The sequence below is a fragment of the Macrotis lagotis genome, chromosome 3 (genome assembly GCF_037893015.1).
Source record: "Macrotis lagotis isolate mMagLag1 chromosome 3, bilby.v1.9.chrom.fasta, whole genome shotgun sequence".
Lineage (NCBI taxonomy): Eukaryota > Metazoa > Chordata > Mammalia > Peramelemorphia > Peramelidae > Macrotis > Macrotis lagotis.
The window spans coordinates 251182090-251205810 of NC_133660.1; the positions used below are offsets into that span (position 1 = coordinate 251182090).

General features: G+C 36.6%; 1 protein-coding gene across 1 annotated transcript in view; it reads left to right on the forward strand.

Moving 5' to 3' along the window:
* Positions 1-213: 213 nt before the first annotated feature.
* The window catches only part of LOC141518408 (gamma-butyrobetaine dioxygenase-like), an 85692-nt gene continuing 62184 nt past the window's right edge, over positions 214-23721 (forward strand). The window contains exons 1-4 of the mRNA XM_074230402.1: positions 214-304; positions 1821-2066; positions 16422-16674; positions 18411-18525. Coding sequence (XP_074086503.1) covers positions 16453-16674; positions 18411-18525 — 337 coding nt within the window. The 5' untranslated portion in view covers positions 214-304; positions 1821-2066; positions 16422-16452. The remainder of the gene's footprint in view (positions 305-1820; positions 2067-16421; positions 16675-18410; positions 18526-23721) is intronic.

The following is a 23721-nucleotide window of genomic DNA, read 5'->3' on the forward strand; positions in this document are numbered from 1 at the left end:
TGCTTCTCCTGGTCTTCCTCCTTCTTCCTCCTCCTCCCTACCCTGCAGGGAAATGAGAAGGCAAGACGATTAAGAAAAAGATAGAAACGCCATCCCCTAAATCATCCTTCTCCGCCCTCATCCCCTTCTTGGCTTCCTCTTCCAACTCTTGCCTTGTCTAAATACTCCTCCCTTGGCCCTAAAGTCAGGAAGTTTTAAGTGAAGAACTAGCCTCAGACACATACTAGGTCTATGATGCTATTTGCCTCAGTTTCTTCATCTGTAGATTGGGGATAATACCTCCCAAGGTTGTTGTGAAGATAAGGTGAGATAATATTTGCAAAGAGCTTTACTAATCTTAAAATGCTAAATAAATCCCTCACTCCTCCGGCAGGTTCTCTGCCTTTCCTTCTCCACCCTGCCCCTCCTCCTTGGTGCCCCCTGTTACCTGGTCTTCTGCCACCTTTCTCCCTATTCCTCTCCCATTTTCCTAATCCTCTTTCTCTACCCTGGTTCTCCTCCCTATCTTCCTTGTACTTCCTTTGCCTTTTTTTTTCCCTTCCTCCCCTCCTCTTGTCTCCTGCTGATCCTTCTCCCTCCTTATCTTCCTTTCTCTTGCCCTTTTTTCCCTAGTTTCCCTTCCTCCTCTCTCCTCTGTCTGTCTGTCTGTCTGTCTCTCTCTCTCTCTCTCTCTCTCTCTCTCTCTCTCTCTCCTCTGTCTGTCTGTCTGTCTCTCCTCTGTCTGTCTCTCTCTCTCCTCTGTCTGTCTGTCTCTCTCTCTCCTGTCTGTCTGTCTGTCTCTCTCTCTCTCCTCTGTCTGTCTGTCTGTCTCTCTCTCACTCTTGATCCTTCTCCTTTATCTTCTTTTCTCTTGCCCTTTCTTTTCCTTCCCCCCCACTCCTCTTTTGACTCTCTCCTCTCTTCCCCCTCTTCTTTTTTTTTGTTTTTGTTTTTTTAGGTTTTTGCAAGGCAATGGGGTTAAGTGGCTTGCCCAAGGCCACACGGCTAGGTAATTATTGTGTCTGAGGTCTGATCTGAACCCAGGTCCTCCTGACTCTAGCTGCCTCTTCTTCCCCCCTTCTTGTCTCCTCCTCCTCCTCCTCCTCCTCTCTTCCTCCCTCTCCTCTCTGGAGGCTTGTGACTGATCAACTCATCAGGAGCCCTGGGTGATAAGGAAGCTGAATGCCAGGCCAGGGAGCTGGCATCTCTTTGACTAGCATTTGGAAGGAAGAGAGCCAGAAAGCCCAGGGATTGGCTCTCTAGTGATCAGCTTCCAAGACAGCTGAGCACTATTCAGGACTGTGTCTTTGCCCCCTCTTTGACTCTCCCAAGGTCATCGTTCTGGCATTTAGAAATAGGGCACCCAATGGTTTCTGTCTCCTCACATTCAACTTAGATCAATGTATCCCATGGAAACAATGTGAAGACTAACAGACTGCTTTCGGGGGGGGGGGGCAAGAGTAGGGGGGAAACTGTAAAACTCAAAATAAATAAAATCTTTTATTAAAAAAAAAAGAAAGAAAGAAATAGATCATCCAGAGAGACCAAAGGAGTTTCAGTCTTTTGGTGTGTTTGCCTTTTGATTTTTTAAATAGGTGTAACTTCACGTCCTAGAGTTTTAACCAAGAGAAAGTCAATGCTAGGGACAGGTGCAACTGACTGTAAACTACTGCTTTCCCAGGAGAGAGAAGAGTGACCCCAAGCAGGAGAGGCAGGACCCCCCTTCCAGCCATGGACCTATTGAGTCTTTTTGGCAGTTATAGTTTTCCCCCTGCTCAGCTTCTCCTCTTTAATACTTGGGAGCCTTTAACTTCTTTCTTTCTTTCTTTGTTCACCCTCAGGATCCCTCCAGAGTTTTGCTGCACCTTCTGATTGGGCCATCCCCCTTCATTTGCAAGTGGCATTGTGTCATATACCCACTGGGGGCAGGGCGGCAGGGCCACTGGCAGAAGCAGGAAACACCAGCTTCTTAGAAAGAGTGCCACCAAAGGCAGCACCAGGTTGCAAGGAAGATTGGGGACAGTGTGTGATGTAATTGATCTCCACTCACTTGCAAAGGGAGCTGTGGAAGAGATTCAGAATAGGAGGTAATTATTACTATTACTATTACTATTACTATTACTATTACTATTATTAATTATTATTATTATTTTCTTGGAAAACTTTGCATGATATAATACCTGAAGTGTCATTCGCTTCCTATGAAATGAACATTATTTTCCTTTACTCAGAGGGGAAATTCAGGGCAGTGCACTGTGAGGAAGGGCAGTGAATTGTGGAATTGTTTTTTATGATTCTCAATAATTCAGTCCAAGTAATGATGGGAATGGGAAAATGTGAATGACCTACCACTGCCTTTGAAGAATTGGTTAGCAGCAGATCCCCAATTATGTTCAATTTAATAATCAAATAACTGGATTTTCTGATCTGACACAGACTGATCAGAAAAGAGACACAGTCTGAGACTGCATGGTGGTAAGGAAAATCTGTCTGAAGATTAGAAAGATGCCCTGCTTAATATCCAGAGCATATTTCAGTCTTGTTATTGGTAATCCCAAGGGATTGAATACAGATACAAGCCTAAGGGGATCTACTTTCAAAGCCTTTTTTTTGAATAGTGGCTGAGATAAAGAGGGGAAATTGTGTTTATTTAGTAATCTAAGATTTCTAATAATGAATGAGATTTCTAGTTTATGAATTTCATTTTCCTTTCTAAAACTTATCGGTAATAGAAAGTGCTTTGTTTTGGTCTAAACTGAAATTCTTGTGTGGAGACTCTCTTCATCCTTGCAATTAATATTTTTATTTTATTTTTTTATTTTCATCCATTAGTACATGCATATTTCCAAGTTTCAAAGTTTCCCCTCCACCCTTCCTTCCCACTCCCCTCCTCTCAGTAGGGAACAGGCAGGTTAGCATACATATATATATATATATATATATATATATATATATATATATATATACACATATATTGTTAAACATATTTACAAATTAGTAATTTTTGGCATGAGGAATTATACATAAGAGATAATTTTTATAAAGTGTTTATCAGATTTGGTAGGGGTATTTTTTTCTGTGTGTTTTGTTTTGATTTCTTCCTCTGGTTGGGTATGATATAAACCATTACCAGTCTAATACAGTTGTGCTAGCTCTCTGGACCATCCAGAGGAATTGCAACCATTAAGGTTGTTCATCTCATATGTTGTTGATATGCACATCGTTCTCTTGACCCTACTCCCTTCACTCAGCATCAGATCCTATAAGTCATTCCCTGCTTCTCTACAGTCTGACCATTTATGGTTTCTTATAAGCAAAAATATTCCATAGTATTCATGTACCATAACAATCTTTAAAAGTCTTCTTAGGAAAGTGGAAAATTAAATTATTTTCCCAAGGTTATGTAGTTTATAGGTGACAAAGAGGCATAATTCAAAAGTAGGTATTCCTGACTCCAAGGCCAGACCATAACCCATTATACTGAATTGCTTCTCCCTATTTAAAAATAGAGAAATGTCTTACCATGATAGGCTCTATAAATACTGAAAAGAAACTCCACTGAGGATTGGAAGAAAGTTTAACTTTAAACTATCTATAAAAGTACATTTTTCCCCAACAAAGTCATACTGACAAGCCAACATTGGAGAAAGTTGCTCAATCTATTCACTAGAACAAACCATTTCCAGGGGCATTTGCTATCTTAAGAAAACTGACATCTCTACTATGGAACTCTTTTCTTGTTTTGTTTTGTTTTTCCAAGGCAATGGGGTTAAGTGACTTGCCCAAGGTCACACAGCTAGGTAATTATTAAGTATCTGAAGCAAAATTTGAACTCAGGTTCTCCTGACTCCAGGGTCAATGCTCTATTCACTGTACCACCTAGCTGCCCCAGGGCTTTTCTTTTTCTTTTAACAAGTCTATCAGATCTGTACTTGTAAGTCATAAAATTACATTGAAAAAATTAAACATGGACTTTTCACTCATTCACATTAGTTCCTTTACTTTCAATTAATGTTAACTTTAAATATATTCCTAAGATTTAAAGAATTGGAAATAGAGATTTGGATGTAGGCCACACTTCTTTACACACACACATATATGCACACAATATTATAATGTTCAGGAAATGTTACATATAGAGAAAATGAAATCTGCACATTTAATGGTTATAGATGGTGGTTATAACACTGACCTGGGTTCTAGTCCCAACTCAAAACTCACTCATTGTTTGACTTTTAATAAGTCCTGTAACTTCACTAGGATTCAATTTCCTCATATATTAAGTGAGGGGATAATCAGAAGTTCCTAACCATATTTGTGTCCGGGACCCCTTTGGCTATGTGATCAAGTCTGTGAACCCTTTTTCTGATCGATCATAAAAGATATAATAAAAGAAATCATTTTTTTGAAATAAAAATGTAATTTTTTTTCCAAACAATTTCACCAACCCCTTAAAATCTGCTTCTGAATCCCTTGGGGGTCAATGGACCTCAGGTTAAGAACTCCTAACCTAGATCATTTCTAAAGTCTCCCCCTTTCTCTAACAGTCCAAAAGGTCTGTGTGAACAGTGCTTTGCGCAATTCATTGATTGGAATTCTGAACCTTGAACATTTATAACAGGGATATCATGCTTTAAGTGAATGTGTAGGAGTCATTTTAAAAATATTTAGTCTCATTTTAATTATATACCAACCTCTTAATTATTCATCCCGAATTTATCCAATTCAGGTCTTTCTCATCCTAAAACTGTCACTTGACCCTCACACCACCTTGTCCTTATTTTCTCCCTTGCCACTAAACTTCTCACGTAGCATCTTGTACTTGGTTCTTGTACGTCCTTGCCAATTCACTCACCAAACTCCTAAAATCTACTTTATTTCCATACCACTCTACTAATCCTGTTCCCTATAAGGTCATCAATGCACTAAACGGCAAAATCCACTGACCTATTCACAGTCCTTATTTCCATGACTTTCTGCAGCATTGGACACCAATGACCACCCACTCCCCCTGATGTTTTCTGACTGCTGAACTAATAGCTCTTCCCTAGACTTCCAGGCTCTGGTATCTTCTAATACTCTTGTGATGGTTCCTTTGTGGACTTTCCCAAGAAAATAATTATGTTTCTTTTTCCTCCTACCATTAAGTGTTTGGGACAGTTAGCTGACCCAGTGTATAGAGCGCCAAGCCTGGAGTTAGGAAGATCTGAGTTCAAATCCAGACTCAGACACTTATTATCTGAGTGACCTTTTGTTTGCTTCAGTTTCCTCATCTGTGAAATGAGCTGTAGAAGAAAATGGCATGCCAGTCCAGTATCCTTTCCAAGGAAACTCCAAATTGAGATTGTGAAGAGTCAGACAGAACTGAAATAGTTGAACGAGCTAGCCTTAAGCGTGGTCATCCACCATCAAATATTAAATAAGGATTCAATAGGAGACATCTGAATAAGCTGCAATCTACATTACCTGAAGGGAGTGAGCAGCCAAATAGATGAGATCACAGAATCCATTTGATTTTAAAATGTTATTTGTTAGCGCATATGCAAGATTCTAATTTAAATTCTTGAGTTTTTTCTCACTGTTGTAATTTTGTAATCAAATATTACTAAAGCAGGCAAATACTACAATGGAAAGAATTAAACTGAAGTGTTCAACCTTGTAGAGAGATTATTAAATTTACTCTTCAGAGAGCAGCAAATTATAAATCAAGACTAGATTGATCGTTGGACTGATTGTCTAGACTTAAGGAAGTACTAATAATGCAGATTAAACTTGGAAGTATGAGCATCCATTTTTTTTCTGGTGAGCATGGCTTATCCATATACCAGCACACCTCTATATGACTCCATAAACATTATTTGAGATCAGCAGGAGGAGAATGGAAGGCTCAGGCAATGAAGTCATCACCAGACTGGAGGTCTGGTGACTAAAAGAACAACAACTGCTACCGGTAATTATACAGCTCTTTAAAGTTTGCAAAATGCTTTCCATCCGTTGTCTCCTTTGAGTCTCATCACATCCAAGAAAGCAAACTAAGAGACAGGAAACCTGAGATCTAGACTCCTCTCTTGTCTATGACTTTGATTAGGTTGGTTTCTTCTTTCTGGGTTTCATTTTCTTCATCTGTAAAAGAAAGGGCATGGACTTGACTACTGAGGTTACTTCTAGTTATAATTAATGGTTAATTACTCCCTGCATGAACTTAAATAGAGTTATTTAAGGGCTTCATGCCTCAGTTTGGGAAAGGCAGGGGGCTTTCATGTCTGTAAAATGATGGCTGCTTCTAATAATCATTGTTATTGTTCAGTCATTTTAGTTGTGTCTAATTCTCTGTGACCCGATTTGGGGTTTTCTTGGCAGAGATAATGGAGTGGTTTGCCATTGCCTTCCCCAGATGATTTTACAGATAAGGAAACTAAGGCAAACAGAGTCAAGTGATGTCTAGTAACTTCTTCCATTCAAGTCTATAGGTAGTAAGTTTCTGATGCGAGACTTGAACTCTGGAATATGAATCTTCCTAACTTCAGGTCTGATGCTCTATCCACTGTACCATCTGGCAGCCCTCTAATAGTCATAGAATTCTACTTTTGCACATTTCTATGTTCAGTATGCAAAATTATTTTCTGTATTGCTCTTTGATTTTGCAAGTCAGGCTAAAAAAATTATTCATTCAGAAACATGCGTCTAAAAGAGAAAGGAATTCTGTTGCAACCAGGCTTTTACCAAAGGAGTAAATAGTCATGAATTTAGAGTTGGAAGTCTCTTAGAAGCCATTTAAATAGTGAAGGAATGGAATACTGTTTTGTTATATAAGAAATAACAGGAAGACCTAAAAAAGATTTATATGAGCTGATGCAAAGTGACATTAACAGAACCAGAACATTATACACAGAAATAACAATATGGCACAATGAATAACTGTGAATGACTTAGTTATTCTCAATAATACAGTGAACAGTCCCAAAGAACTGATGATGAAAAGTTCCAAAAGAACTGATGGTGTCTGAATACAGACAGAAGCATATTATTTTTCACTTCGGATCAAGTTTCCTTCCTAACAATATGGAAGTACATTTTACATGATTGCACATGTATAAGCTCTATCAAATTGGTTACTATCTTAGGGAGGAAGGGAAGGAGAAAGGGGAGGATAGAATTTGGAACTCAAAAATGTAAAAAAGAAATGTTTAAAAATTGGTTTTATAAGTAATCAAGGAAAAATAAAATATTATTTAAAAATTAAGAAGCCATCTAAGGGCAACCTCCTTATTTTATGGAGGAGGAAACTGAGGCCAATGAGATCGGAATTTGGCCATATCCCCAAGGGACAATACCCATCTGAGGCAGGATATGAATCTGCACCCTGACTCCAGAGCCAGTGTTTTCTATAGTACCAGGATGTCCTCCTTAATATGACAAAGAAAATTGCTTACATGTGTCCCACAGGGGCTTACCAGAGTCAAAAAAAGAGAATTAATTTGGTAAGTGGGGTGGGGTAAGGAGAGGCAGAGGAACAAAAAATCAAATAAGCATAGAAATATAGAGAAATAGCTCCCATCAGATAAAGGCAAAACCTGAAACCCAAGCTCATTTTTCAGGGAACAGCAGAGGATCATTTCCATAGCAGTCAAACCTGATATTTCACAAACTTATATGTTGGAGAATTAGCAGAAGTTCTGGATAAACTTATCAGAAGGTAACATCTTCCTATAATAGGCATCCCTTGAGAAAGGGAAAGGAACCAAGTCAGAAGTGACCTAAGAAGCTGATATGCCCTCTGAAGAATGTTCATTGTTGACCCTCCTGACCCCTTATTTCCTTGCATGGAAATGAGGTCTCTTTCTTCCCAATTTCTCATCTAACTCGGCCCAGAGTTGTTCCACTTGGTGTAAATGCTCATAGGCCAAATTTTCAAGAGTCTTTTTAGGAGAGGTCAGATATAAATCCTTCCATTCAAGACTACAAATTTTCAAAGCAGAATAAACTTAGAATATGGATTTTCATTTATGATCTTGATTTTTCCCTTCTACCTTACTATAACAATAGACTTCCATGAAGTCAGTAAAAGTTAGCATGGAAAATTTCTTGATTTTTATTTTCTCCTCTCATTTTTACCATATGCATTTATTATAAATACACAGACACAAAGCAAATGATAGAAATAACCTGCTAAATTCTTTCACAATTACCCAAATAAATTCAACTGTGCAGACCTACAAACCAAATTATTCAAAAAAAACTGAAATAATAGCAATATTCTAATTCTTTCACTTTGACCCATGTGCCTGAAAGTCTCCCATCTGCCAAACTCTTTCCCTCTCCACCCTTCATTTAATATCTTCCTTGGCATAATCTTTTGGCTAGGTGAGTTGGGGGAAGATTCTCATTTTTCCTAACATCTGGCTAATACTTTCCCTTCCCTATGATATCTAGTTCAAATATGTCAAAAGAGAATAAGAAAAACAGAACACTACCCTCAAAACAGATCCAAGAATGATGAATTTTTATCTGGACAACGTTTGCCTATATGGTTTCATGAACAGTAGGTGTGATGTGGTCTCCTTGCCAACTTTCAGTACAGAGACTCCATTATGTCTTATGGAAAGTTTGTTTTGTTTTGACTTAATGTATTTATTGATACCCCTCTATGTGCCAGATACTGTGCTAGGCAGATATAAAGATAAGGTACCTCAATATCCATTAGAATGTCTAATCCAGTAGAGGAGGTGATAATATTTTTCACCTGGGAAGATCACAGAACACTTGGCAAAGAATGCTTAGCCTTGAAGGGTGCAGATGAGGGAGAAGGACATTCCAGGAAGAGGGAATAATACAATAAAGTCAGGAAAGACCTGTTCTAGGGAGCGGAAAGCCAGTTTCACTTCTTTGGAGATGTTCCATTAATAGTAATGCTATCTCATTCAAATCACTGACATGTCCATGAGACCAATAAAGATTGAAAGTCATTAATGGATTCATTATTTTAAATTAGGTGGAATCTATTTTTAATTAAATTATTTTTGAAAACTAAAAGTAAAAAAAAGGAAACAATTAGGATATCATCTATGACTTCAATGCTGATGGTTCCCAAATCTCTATCCCTAGTTCTTTGACCCTTCCTAGAACGATGGTGCTGGGGTTTTTTTCAGCTGCCCTTAAGACATATACAAAGGAAATCATGACATCTCTCTAAAAATGTTTTGGCTAGACCCAGAGTCAGAGGAAATAAGTTCAAATACCATCTCTGTAGCTCCCTACTTATGTGACCTTGGACAAGTCATTGTCATCTCCAAATTAATCGGATCAAACTCCAACTCATTAGTTCCTTACTTTGAGACACTTCATGAGGAAGTCAATAGGATATTTGACTTGGAGTCAGGAAGATCTGGATTCAAAATCTCCTTCTAAAATTCTTATTTCTAAATTCTATTTCATTTACTACCTATGTGACTGAACCTTTCTCTCCCAAAAACATAAAATGAGGGAGATAGAGTCAATGACCTTTGAGGACTCTGCCAGCGCAAGAGCTCGGTTTCTGTAACCCCATTATCCAACCATATCCACTCCCCCTAATAAAGCAGTTCCCCTTTCCCACAACCCTATTCCTGTCCATGGTTCCTCTACTACTAATAATGAACTCTCTATCAGACCAGAAAATTTGGAGTCATGTTTGAATCTTCCTTCATGAAAAGTAGCCAATTTCATTATAAACTGTGTTAGACTATTTGGAGAAGGGAAGGAGGGAGAGAGAGAAGATGGGAGGGTAGGAAAGAGGGAAGGAGAGAGAGAGAGAAAGGTTAGGAAAGAGAAGGAGAGGACAGAGGAAGAAAAAGAAAAAGGGAAACAGAAGGGAAAGAAAGGAGCAGCAAGAGCAACTCATTGACTATATCTGATATCTCTGATGTTCATAGCCCTTTATAATATGACCCCCACCCCCACCACCTTTCTAGTCTGCTTTTTTTTTTTTTGCAAGGCAATGGGGTTAAGTGGCTTGCCCAAGGCCACTTATTAAGTGTCTGAGGCCGGATTTGAACTCAGGTATTCCTGACTCCAGGGCCACCCCTATTTCTTAAACCTCATCTCCTTTGTATCCTATGACCCAGTGACAATGATCTTGCTGTTTCTCACCCAAGAAACTCCATCTCCTACCTGTCTCTTTCCTCTCCCTTTCTCTCTGTCTTCTCTCCCTCCTTCCCCTCCCTCCCTCTGCCCCACTGTCTGTCTCTCTATCTCTATCTCTCTGTCTTTGTCTCTCTCTCCTTTCTCTCTGTTCCCCTCTTTCTCTTTCATTCTCCTTTTCCTCTATCTGTCCCATATTCTTCTATTGATTCTCTCCTAGTTATCGTACATATACTTTATGATTTGCTTGTTGTCTCTCCCATTAGACTGGGGGATCATTGAAAGCAGGAACTGTCTTTGGTCTTTCTCTGTATGCTCAGCACTTAGTACATAGTAGCCATTTAATAAATGTTTATTATTAATGTTTATCCAGTCCAAGACTCTAATTTTACAGACATGGAAACTAAATTCTGGAGAGCTAAATGATTGGTCCAAAATCACACAAGTGCTAAGTGTCAGAGGGGGCATCTGAAGTCAAGTATTCCAACACAAGTGAGGGGATGGGGAGAGATACATTTTTCAGCTCTTTTCTGGGGTTTAGGCATAACATTTTAAGGACACTGACAGAGTAGCATCCAAAGGAGAACCACCAGGATCATGAGCAGTTTGACAAAAATCTTTTCAAAGAAAGTTGAAAATCTTAGAAAATTTAACCAATAGAAGGGGGGAACTAAATAGAACCAACTATTGCCTTCAAATAGATGACAAACTCTAAGAAAATAGAACATTTCTATGGTACTCCAGAAGGTGCAACTGATGCAATGGGTCAAAATGACAAAGGCCCATTTGGGATCAAAATAAGGAAGTTCTTGCTAATTAATAGAATGGTTCATTATGTATAATAGACTGGGTACAACATGTACAACAGGCTGCCGTGGGAGGTAATAGTAATACCTTACATTTGTATAGAGAATTGTATAGTTTATCCAGTTCTTTTCATACATGTTGTCATCTATCTTTTATGATAGCCCTGGGAGGTAGACAGGTAGCTATTACCTTCATTTTATCATTCAACTGACTGGTTCAGGAATAAGTGGCAGAACTGGGCCTATGGCCAGCCTTCAGTTTCTTAGCTCAGGATTCTCTTTCCTGCTCTATGCATTCTTTTTCCCCAAAGGTGGGATTAGATGACTATGTTTGGGATGCAAAAGATGAATTTCCTCACTGCTTAGGAGGCTGGATTACAAAACCTCTCCTATTCCTTTAACTTGAAAGTTCTAAGATTTTCCTTTATCTCTACCCAGCTAATGAGTTGCTAACTTTTGTCTCTTCTTTTGCCTCTCTTTTTTTCATTTCAATACCTACTGCCACAGTTTTAGGCCAGGTCCCTGTTATCTTAAACCTGGATTTATTCAACACCCTCTTTATCTAGTCATGCTGGATCTAATTTCTCTGACTGCAGATACTCCTCTTTTCCTTTCTCAAAGATATCATTTTTATCTTATCCTCTTGCACAAGAATCTGCAAAAGCTTTGGAAGGCATACTATATCAAGTCATAACTCATAGTATTAAAATTTGTTCAAGTCTATTTACCCAAGCATTTTTTCCTAAGAACTTCCAATAATAATGGTGGTGATGATGATGATGATGATGTTAGTAGCATTTACATTGTGTTTTAATGTTTGCAAAATGCTGTGCAAATCTCATCATATTCTATTCTCACAGCAAGCCTAGGAAGTAGGTGCTATTATTTTCCACATTTTATAGAGGGGGAAATGGAGGTAGCTAGCAGTTAAGTGACTTGTCCAGTATAACTTGGCTAGTAATTGTCTGAGATTTAAGTTCTAGTCTTCTGAAACCCAGGGCTCTACACCTCTGTGCTACGTTAGTTAAAGTAGCATTTTTGCTGTCCCACAGATAACTATGGAGATTTGTACTAATAATTGCTGTCTAAAAGAATGTGTTAGGACAGCTAGGTGATGCAGGGGATAGAGCATTGGAAGACCTGAGTTCAAATTTAGCCTCAGATACTTAATATCTGTATGACCTAGGATGTATCATTTAACCCTGTTTGCTCAGTTCCTCATTGTAAAATGAGCTTTAAAAAGGCAAACAACAAAAGAATGTTAGTTCTTTAAAGGCTATCCATTGCTGTATTTGTATCCCCTAGTACAGGGCCTGGTAAACAACATGTGCTTAATAAATGTCTTTTTCTTGACTGCTGCAGTGTCTTTATTTTCACTCTTCTAACTACATTGTTTTTCCTCCTCCTCTCTACTTATCCCATCCAATCCTTTCCATTTTCCATAGTTTCATATATTAAATCAAAGCTTTCCTGACCACCCGCATCTATTTTAATCTCTTCTTTTACTGTTATTATTCCAAAAAGTTACTTCTAGTTACTCTTAATTATTTAACATTTATTAATCTTGTATTCCTTATAAGATTATAATCTCTTTATAATCAAGAACCAAATTTATTATTTTGTTTCCTTTAAGGCTCGAAGCTAAATATACAGAGGATACATGTGTCTATTCATCAGATGCGTGTTTGCCTATGATTTAATTGGTATGGATACACCCTATAATAAACCAAACACAATGTCTTATACATAAATATTTGTTTTTGAGGTAAATCAAATCACTCCTTCTCTTAGCAGCTAGTCTTAATGAGTTTCTGTGGTCAAAAATAATTCTTCACCTACTATGAATGACTCAGCTCTTCTCAGCAATATAATCTCAAAGGACTCACAGTGAAAACTATCTGCCTATACCAGAAAAATAGATGGTATCTGAATACAGATGAAAGCATACTTTCTTTTTTTTCTTGTGGAGTTTTCTTTCACAAAATGACTAATGTGGAAATGTTTTACATTGTTCATGTATAACCTGTACATTTCTTAGCATCTCAGAGAGGGGGATAAATTTAAATTCATAACTTAAAAAAATTAATGTTGAAAATGTTTTTATATCTAAGGGAACTATAATAATAATAATAATAATAATAATAATAATAATAATAATTTTTCCTCTAACAGGCAACATTCCGGTGAAGAGATTCCCTGAGATTACTAGTTTAGAACTTAAAATTTGTCTTCAGTCCCCATTCTAAAGGTTTTCTAGAAAGTAAGACCTACTCTAGCTTATATTCCAATGGTATAACTTTCAAGAATCCTACATCATCTGCAGGCCACAATGAAGTATCAGAGTAGAAAGATTAAAGAACCCAAGATTTGGAGTGAGAGAACCTCAATGCCACTCTTTTCTTGGTCATTCACTAGCTATGCAACAAAACATCCTCTGTGAGCCTCAATTTTTTTTTCTATAAAATTCTAAGGGTGGACTAGACAATAGCTAAGGACCTTTTCACTCTAAATTGATAATCCTATGATCCTAAAAGTTCAGAAGAATGTGACAGGCAGATATCTAGATAGATTAACAGATAGTTATGAAGATTTGTACTAATAATACTCTACTTCATGAAAAGGGATTTTAAAATATAGGCCTTTTGGGGGGAAGGGAGGTTGGGGGGGAAACTTATAAAATTCAAGCCATTACAGAAAAATGATAGGTAGAAACTACTATTGTATGTAATTGGAAAACAAATAAAATACTTATATTGAAAAAAATATAAGCCTTAAATCCTGGTTAAGGCCATTATGCATATAATTTTTTAATTGGGGTAGAAAGATTGATTAGCATTTGATGCTATAAACCATAAAATATATAATTATTGTTCCTTTGTTCTTGAAGAGAACCAATATTACCAATAACGGTACTATCCAGACTTACGTATTGGATTTGAGTGAGACAGTGCTTAGAACTAGTAAGGCAATAAGAGATCTGGTCTTAAATATGAAGACTAGTGATCTGTCCAAGAAGACACTGGGAATTGGCAGCCGTCAGGACTTAGACCCAGGTCCCTCAACTATGAGAAGCATTTCTTATGTATATAGCTTATTATGATTTAAAGGCAACGCACCACAATGGAAAGACTGCCATATTCAGAGTCACAAGCCCAGAGTTCAGATCTCTGCTTGGGCAAGTCATTTTATCTTCATTTCCTCATTGAAAAACTGAAAGGGGTAGGGAAACTAGAAGCTCCTTGATTTCCCTTCCTGTTCTAGAGATGTGATCTATATGAGGAGTAGTAAACAAAGTAGAGTCTGCTCTAATATCTTCATAGAGGCCTGATTTCATCAGCATGAGTGCCACCTCCAATGGTCAGCAACATCTTGTGCAATTCTTCAGACTAAACATAAAACCCCATAAAAATATATTCAACAAATTAATTTGAATTCAAAAACTTTACTGCTTTTTGGAAGGCATCATACAATTTAGGAACTAAGACAAAAAAAATCCAGTTCCTGCCCTCAATGAGTTTCTAATCTACTCAATAAACCAGAGTGACTGATCATATCAATTAAGATTTTTTATGTGATATAATCTGATATATGAATAGGTGCTCCTGGTGAAGCTATTCATCTATCAATGTAAATTAGAAGATGTATTCTATGATTTAACTTTTTTTAATTTTTGTGTTTTTTATGGTTTTGGAGGGTTTTTTGCAGTTTCATTTACAATCATTTTTAATTTTACTACATTATGGAAATGCTTGTCTTATTCCATAAATATGGAATATGACCAGTATCATACAATCAGTAAATGTCAGAGCCTTATTGTGGCTTGGAGGAATTGCCGGGTGCCAGTAGACCCATGTTAATAGAATGTAAGCTTTAGTAGCTTCTGCCAATCTAGGAAGTTTGCAGAAATGGGTCCGAAGACAAACTCTGTCCAAACCCCAATCTAGTTTCAGGAAGCCTCTTCAATCAGTTGTGTCTGATTCTTTGTGCCACTGTGGACCAATTGTCCATGGAGTTTTGTTGGTAAAGATATTAGAGTGATTTGCCATTTTCTTCTTTAATTTTAATCAGTGTGAATGCCAACTATAACCTAACAGAAACTCATGAGGACCATTGACTATGGCAAGGAGTTAGTTGATCTGTTTCAAAAAATAAATATTTGTGAACCCAGTTCTGACTCTTCAAGGAAGTGTTCTGTCTACTACACTTTAAAGATAAAGTTTGTAGAGACAAATGGAAAAATTCTCTACTTGCATTTTAAAAATTAATTGTATAAAAATAATAGTAATAGATAATAGTTGCTTTACAACTTATAAAGGGCTTTACATACATTATAACAGGCAGGATGGTTGAAAAAAATCATCAGTAGGTATTCTACACACACACACAGACACACACACAAGCACAATCACACAATCACACCATGATCAGGAACTATAAATATAACAGCTACTGACCAAAGAAAGAGCAATGAATCTGGAGCCAGAGAACCTGGGTTTGACTCCCAGTTCTGTTATTCCAAAGGTTTGGCCTTACCAGACCTGTTCTCTTATAAGGAACTATGAAATTCCATAAATTACTAGATCCTAGAATGAGAAACATAGATACGGAACAGTTTACGTACAGTAGATTACAAGCTCAATAACAACCTTTTACATGGCAGCTGCAATCAGCAATTAGAACTTAAGTTGCATTATTAGATAAGAGTGTTCAAGCAAGCAATGAGTAGCTATTAAGGACAGTGCTGAGCTTTTAGAAATATAAAGACAAAAATAAAACAAAAAACAGTCCCTGCTCTCAAGGAGCTTATATTCTAATGGAAGAGACTAAGTGTAAACAGCTATATTCCTACATGTTGGATACATTGTGAGTGGGAAACAAGAGGGGAATCAGAAAAGTTCTACTTCAGAAGGAAGGATTGCAGCTGAGTCTTAAAGGAAGTCAAGGGAAATGATGGGTAAACATGAGGAACTGGGAGATGGAGTGCTACATAAATGGAAGAGAAAATAGATCAGTGCTGCTATATCACAGAGTATGGAGAAGGACGTAAAGTATAAGATTTCAAAGGTAGAAAGTGACCCGGATGTAAGGAATCTTCAAAGCTAATTATTAACTATTATCTTCTTATGGTCCTCTTTTCATTTCTCATAGTCCTTTGCTATAACAAATAAGCTTTGTTTTATTTTCCATTTAGGGATAATTTTACTTTTTAAAATTTTCAGAGCTATTATACAGATATAATAATAAAATTATATTTTTCATTAGGTGCAAACTCAGTAAATACGATTATCTAAAATCACAGTGGAAGAATCAAAGGATTGATTTTCCCCAATCCTTGTCTCAAAATAATTTTCTTGTTTATTTTTCATCAACTGTTTCTGTTGCCAATCTAATACAAGCAAAGTTCTCCTCAAAATGTGGATTGTGGTAGCTAGGGGAAGAACAAACAGACCATGTACTTTGCTGAAATGGTAAAAGAACAGCTATGTATGTCCTCTTAGCCCTGGTCTATCTTAACAGGTACAAAGAATTCATACTGAAGGCTGGCAGCATGAGTTCAGCTATCCTGAAGGTGGAGGCTCTAGATTCTGAACGTTTGATCCAGATTCACTGGGACGATGGAGAAGAGTCACTCTACCCAGCTGTGTGGCTGAGAGACAACTGTCAGTGTTCTTGTTGCTATCTGGATTCTGCAAAAGCTCGAAAGCTCCTCATTGAAGCCCTTGATGTAAACACATGGGTCAAGCACATGACTTTGATCAACCAAAGAAAGGTATTTTTTGCTTTAAATCAACCAGTTGGTATTAATAGACTATTTTTTAAGCTTACTAGCCAAATGTGTACGTGGATCCCCCGAATCCCAGAAAGTATTTGGCACACAGTAAGTATACCCAATAATCAATGAACTAATTGAACCTAGGGCTCTTGCAGATACCTCCAACCAGAAGTTTGGTTCTACTAACAGGTCTTAGAATTGAATTTTTGATTCAGGGACATAAGTACCAGGATTTGAAACCATTTTTGTGCCATGGATCCCTTTGGCTAACTAATAAAGCCCATGGAGCCTTTCTCAGAACCATACCTTTAAAGAAATGAAGGAAATGCTAAATTTTAGTTAAAGATGAATGAAAATGAGATTGATTTTTTTTTCTATCCAAATTCATAAAGCCCGTGATTTCTATACTTTGGTCAATGGAATTCAGACTAAGAATCTCTGAACCAATCCCACTTTTACATTTTTGTGTTTGAGGAAACTAATATTCAGAAAGTTTATTCTGTTCCAGTCAGGTGTAAGTTAGACTAGATGGTTGCTTAGATTCCTTTCAACTGCAGATTTCTTTGTTTCTGAGTAAGTGACTGATCCAAAGCTACACTCATAGTCAGCACTGTAGCTGAGACTAAAACCAAAGTGTCCTGACTCTGGTAGACAAATAATATAAAAATTAACTTCAAATCTGGTTGCTACAATCACATATACATGTAACTTTATCATGCCCCACCTCTCTAATATTGAGGCGGACTCCTGGCAAGAAGGGGAAGCTATACCAACCAGTGCTGTTCATCCACCCATCAGCTTCCTATTGACTCAAGGATTTTGATGGTATCAATCATGCCTTCTCAAACACAACTCACTTCATTCCACTATCCCAACTCTGATTTCACAATGATGCCAAAGACATGTATGAATCAATACGAGGTCTAGTACAAAGGTTGAAACCTTGTGATTTCATAGGGGCCATGTCCTTATCAAGATGCATACTTAACTCTATCCGGAACCCTAACTTGTGTTACTCAATACCCAGACATGGGGATTTCTAATCTTATCTTTCATTAAGTGTACCTCATCCTCAGAAGAAGAATGACATAGCAAAAAGGATACCAGAGTTCTTGTTCTGACTCTTGCCACTGACAAATCACATGATCTTACATGAGAAATAACTCTTTTGTTTAGTTTCCTCATTTGCAAAATGAAGGTTTGGGTCTAGACAGACTCCAAAATTCCAAAATCCTTGGCTTCTGCACTAGAGAGTAATTTGATTTATCTTTCAAATATGTAAATATTTAGGGGCAGCTAGTGGCACAATGGATAGAGCACTGGCCCTAGAGTCAGGAGTACCTGAGTTCAAATCCAGCATCAGACACTTAATAATTACCTAGCTGTGTGGCCTTGGGCAAGCCACTTAATCCCATTGCCTTGCAAAAAACTAAAAAAAAATGTAGATATTTGCTAAATTTCCCAAATCTCCAATTTTTTTTTAAGTGATTGTAGGGCAGAGGTGACAAACTCAAGACTCCAGAAAGGCTTGAACCAAATTAAAAGGTAATTAGAAAATGTTTAACAAAAATTAAATAAAAATATAGTTTAACAAAAATAATGCTAATTTATGGCTTTCTAAGTCAACAAATAGGATCTAAGTCAATAGGGATTCATTTCTATTTGAGTTTCTTCTACTGAAAAGTGCTAAAGCATCTAACATTTAAATATATGTTTGTTTACTGTGTTAAAAGGTACATATCATATGGCCTGATCAACATATTAGTGATTTCGAAGCAGATTGGCTAAAGAAAAGATGCTTTTCCCAAAAATCCAGAGCAAAAGTTCAAAAAGAATTGTTTTTGCCAGGTAGGTGTATTTAAAAATCTTTTATAATCTTTAAAATCATTCCCCAATACATGAATAAAAATGCAATTTTCTAAAGAGGATTTACTCAAAGCTTATTACTCTTCAGTACTGGTATTTGGACAAGTAATGGTTACTCAAGAAGCCCAGACAAGGAAGAAAGGGCATCAAAACCTAATGGATCCATCTCATCCATAGCTATCCTTTTTTGTTAAGCCAGTACAAGGAATGTGAGAAGCATGGAAACATAACAGCAAACACAGTTCTTGTTCCCATGGTATTTACTAATTGAAGATGAAACTAGAGGCAATTTGACCCCAACTGACCTTTCTAGCTTTATTACTATCTGCAGGACTACTGTTCACTCCTCAGACATGCCCTTTTCTGTCTTGTCTTCTATTTGTTCATAACCATCCCTTCTCTCCTTGACCCCCAGTTCTGAGCAATTGCAACCAACCAAATGATTGGAGGCATGACCAATCCTTCCACTTCCAACTTGAATGCCATCCTAAACTAATGTAATCATCTTCAAAATGCATTCACTTTTCATCCCTCTGTTGCTGAACTGTCTCCCTCTCTCTTCCAAGTTTTACATCTATTGATAATACAGTTTTAATTTCCAATGCAAACCTTTTTTTATAAGCAGATAATACCACTAGGACTAGATGTGCTTTGATGTACAAAAAACTAAGCTTTTGCTGTTATCTCAGACTTTCAAGATGGTGTATTGAATAGGAATTCTGGACTAAGAGTTAAGAAGACTTAAGTTCTAAAACCAGTCTCAGACACTTACGAGCTGGATGACACTGGACAAGTCACTTAATCACTGTCGTCTTCAATTTCCTCATCTATAAAATGAGGCTAATAAAGACTCGTATTTTCCAGGGCTGTTTTGAGGATAAAATGAGACATCTGTGAAGAGTTGTGCAAATCTCAAAGTGACTTTGGACTCACTGACTTCTCTGCCACTACTGCCTCATTTGTTGTTGCTATCCAGTCATTATCAGTCATGTCTAATTCTTTGTGACGCCATTTGGAGTTTTCTTGGGAAAGATACTGGAGTGGTTACCCATTTTATGGATGAGGCAACTGAGTTACACAAGTTTTATTGACTTGTCCAAAATCACCACAGTTAACAAGTCTCTTAGGCCATATTTTATCTCAAGAAAATGAATCCTCCTGACTCCAGACTAGACACTCTATGCACTGCCAACCTAGCTCCCCAGCTTCTTCTTTTTATAAAGTATTTAATTATTAAATATTTAAATGTTGTTGTTGAATTGAATTGAATTACAGCTGTGCATAAGTTTGGGTGATTTTTTTACTTTCAAGAGAATTGATAAATACATGAAGTTAGGAAAATAAATTATCTACATTTTCCCCTTAAAAAAAGAATGTGACCTATTTTCTTACCTAATGTTTTTTCAAGAAGAATTTGATTAAAAACTAGGTAAAGATAAAATGTCAAGACTGCATCTCATGATAAAAGGAATCCTCCATAGAAATATGAAGACCTGAATCCTTATCCAGGACCTACCACTAACTAACTCACGTCTTTGAAAAAGTTCCTTTCCCTCTTTGGAATGTGCTTCATTAATAAAACTAAGCTAGACTCAATGGTCTCTAAGTATCCCCCCAAACATTAACACTCTGATTTGATAGTTTACCTCAAATATTAACTCATGTATTTTGACAAAAAGATTTTCATTGTAGGACCATGATAGAATAACTGTTGCAACATACTTTTATTTTTGCTGCTACTATCATTATTAAGCAACACCATTTTAGGGCTTCATCATTTATTTAAGGATTTTCTCCCTAATTTGGTTTCAATTTTAAATAATAAAAATCATGTTCTTGATTTTATTTCTTTAGAGTTTTCTGCTCTCAGTTTTGACAATTTGAATAATAGGAAAGCTACCTTATCTTATTACTTCAGTTTATTATTTTCTAACATTGTAAAAAATATGATGCATGGAATACTAATGTTTCTTGGCCATTATGAATGTATTGCTTTGAGCTGTTTCATATATGATTGGAAAGAAGATGAACTACTCACACTATGAGAGCAAAAGCTAACCAATGGAGAGATCTGGTCCACTGCTGTCCTTTAGAGGTCAAGAGAGGTTGAGAAAGGCACTTGGTTCATTGAGTGGACATAGTCAGTGACCTTTTGACATAAAATCATTACAAACTCAGTGCAAGGCAGTTCCACAGGGAGAAGATTGGACCTGTAATCAAGAAAGCCTAAATTCAAATCCTACCTCAAATATTTATTAACTTTGTGATCCTGGGCAAGTCACTTAACTTTCAAGTGCCTCGACTGCCTCATCTTTAAAATGGACAATAATATTTAAGTTTAAAAAACAACTTTGCAAACCTCATTTGTTATTCAGTCATTTAGTCATATTGATACTTCATGATGCCATGAGCCATATTGTTCATGAGGTTTTCTTGGCAAAGATACTGGAGTGGTTTGTCATTTCCTTTTCTAATGGATTAAAGGAAACAAAATTTAAGTGACTCCAGGGGTGACAATAGCTAGTATCTGGGATCACATTTAAACTCGGGTCTACCTGACTCAAAACTGGATTGGAAAAGATCAATTTACATCTCAATCCTAAAGAGGACAATACCAAGGAATGTTCAAATTAGCAAAAAACTGCCTTCATTTCACATGCCAGCAAGGTTATGCTTAAGATTTTTCTTTCTAGGCAGAAGAAAAGGCTAATTTTTGAAGAAGTAGAGGAACTAGAGACCAAATTGCCAACATTACCTGGATTGTGGAAAAAGCAAAGGAGTTCCATATTAATATCTACTTCTGCTCTACTGACTATGCTAAAAGCCTTTGACTGTGAGGATTACAACAAAATGAGGCAAGTTCTCAAAGAGAGTGCCAGATCATATTATTTGTATCCTGAGGAAACTGTATATGGGCCAAGAAACAACAGTTGGAACCAAATATGGGACAACCAATTTGCTTAAGATTGGGAAAGTACAACAAGGCTGCACATTATTACTTTATTTATTTAAATTATATGTACAAAAACAACATGAGAAATTGCAAGTCAGATAAATCAAAAGTTAGAATTAAGTTTGCCAGGAGAAATATTAATACTCTGAAACAAGCAGATGATGACACTCTGGTACTAAAAATATTCCATCTCATTTTGAAACAATCCTCCTATTTGTATATATATGTGAAATTTCCTTTATTACCCTCTCATACTACAAGAGTCAAATTTTTCTTGTATAGTTTGATAACCACTAAAGAAGCTGGAGCTGTTAAAATTTATCTGAGGAAATATTCAGGACTGGTTTGTTTGGTATTGTAGAAACTCTTACTGATTTGAATACATAATTAGCAATCAGTATATTTGTTTTCAGTGTTCATTTCAACAAACAAGCACTGTAATTAAAGCTTTTAGAATAAAACCTTTGAACTATTTTTTTTAATGATGGCCAAAAAAAGTGAAGAATTAAAAAGCCTCTTGATGGGGGTGAAAGAGGAGAGTATAAAAGAAGAGTATCATAAAAAAAATTGCAGCCATGAAATTAAAATATGTTTGTTCCTTGAAAGGAAAACCATGGCAAATTTGGATAGCATACTGAAAAGCAGAGACATTGCCTTGCCAACAAAGGACCATATAATCAAAGCTATATCTTTTTTTCAGTAGTAATATACGGCTATGAGAATTAAACTATAAATAAAGTTGAATGCTGTAGAATTGATGCTTTCAAAAAGTGGTGCCAGAGAAGATTTTGGAGAGTCCCTTGATGAATAAGATCAAATCATTCAATACTTAAATTAATTCAGGCTATTCACTGGAAAGATAAATACCAAAGTTGAAGTTTAAATATTTAAATATGAGAAGACAGGACTCATTGAAAAAGACCCTAATGTTGGGAAAGCTTGAAGGCAAAAGGAAAAGGAAATGGCAGAAGATGAAATAGATAGATAGAAACATGGAAACAATGAATATGAACTTGGACAGACATGGAAAGATAGTGGAGAACAGAAAAAACTGTAATGCTGTAGTCTCGGGGTCACAAAGAGTCAGACATAACTAAGTAACAACTTCCTGATTTCATCTGGCTGCTCCAAATCTTACAACACTTTATAAATGTTAGACATGATTTTCATCATCGTTACCAATAGTAGTATGCTTGTTGCTATTGTTATTATTGCTATTATTGCTTCAAGCCCCAGGCAAATTAAATTGCTAAGTATACAAGATGTCCAGACATTGGGAGAGTTACCCAGGAAAACCAAACCCTAGAGTTACACAGTTCTGTCTTTTTTGTTTTCTTCCCTTTCAATGCATTCACTTCTTCAATTATAAGATAATGTATCAACAAACAAAACTCAGTAAACAAACTACAGCCCAGATCACAACAAAAACCCAGACTAGAGGGTCTAGATTTTCCCCATCTTTCTGTGCTACCCTCAAGTAGCATCAGCATGAGAGGAGAAAGAAATGGGGGGTCGGTGCCTTCATAAGGATTATTAGCTGCAGACATTGCCTTTCTGCCCTACAGATGAATTGCCTAACTTTTCTACTTGTAGTTACAGAGGAGTCACAATTAGTCTCAAAAAAAAGTCACAATTACCAAGAGAAAATAATGTAGGCAAGATATAGTAACATATCTGCCAGTACCAAAAAAAAAAAAAACAGAGCAAAGTAAAAGTGCTATGATTTTCATGTAAACAGTGGGAAAATGAAATCATACTGACAGAATACAGACCAGAATGATATAAAGATAAATTGGTTGCTGTTCCCAGGACACACTGAAAATCTTACTCAAAGTTTCAAATGAGATCTGGATTTTTAAATATATTTCCAAAGAATAGAATTTATAGGTTAAAGAAGAAACATTACTATTTATAGATATCTATATGGATATATAGGTTTTAATTTTTCTATTTTATTGCATGCTTTATTATTACTCTCTCCCCTCAAACATTTGTACTCCATAATTATTATACAAATAATTATATTTATAAAAGAGTCTCCAGTAAAATTCTGCTCTGGTACCAAGAAGATAATGTTGAGTTCTCAGTGGCAATGCTGGCAACATGCAGATTCTGATGAGTCTCACCAAAAAAGGGAAAGCTTAGAATAATGGTCCAGTAATGAACCATATATCTGTTGGCTGAGGGTCAGCCTAGCAACATAAAGAAAGGCTTATCACCAAGTG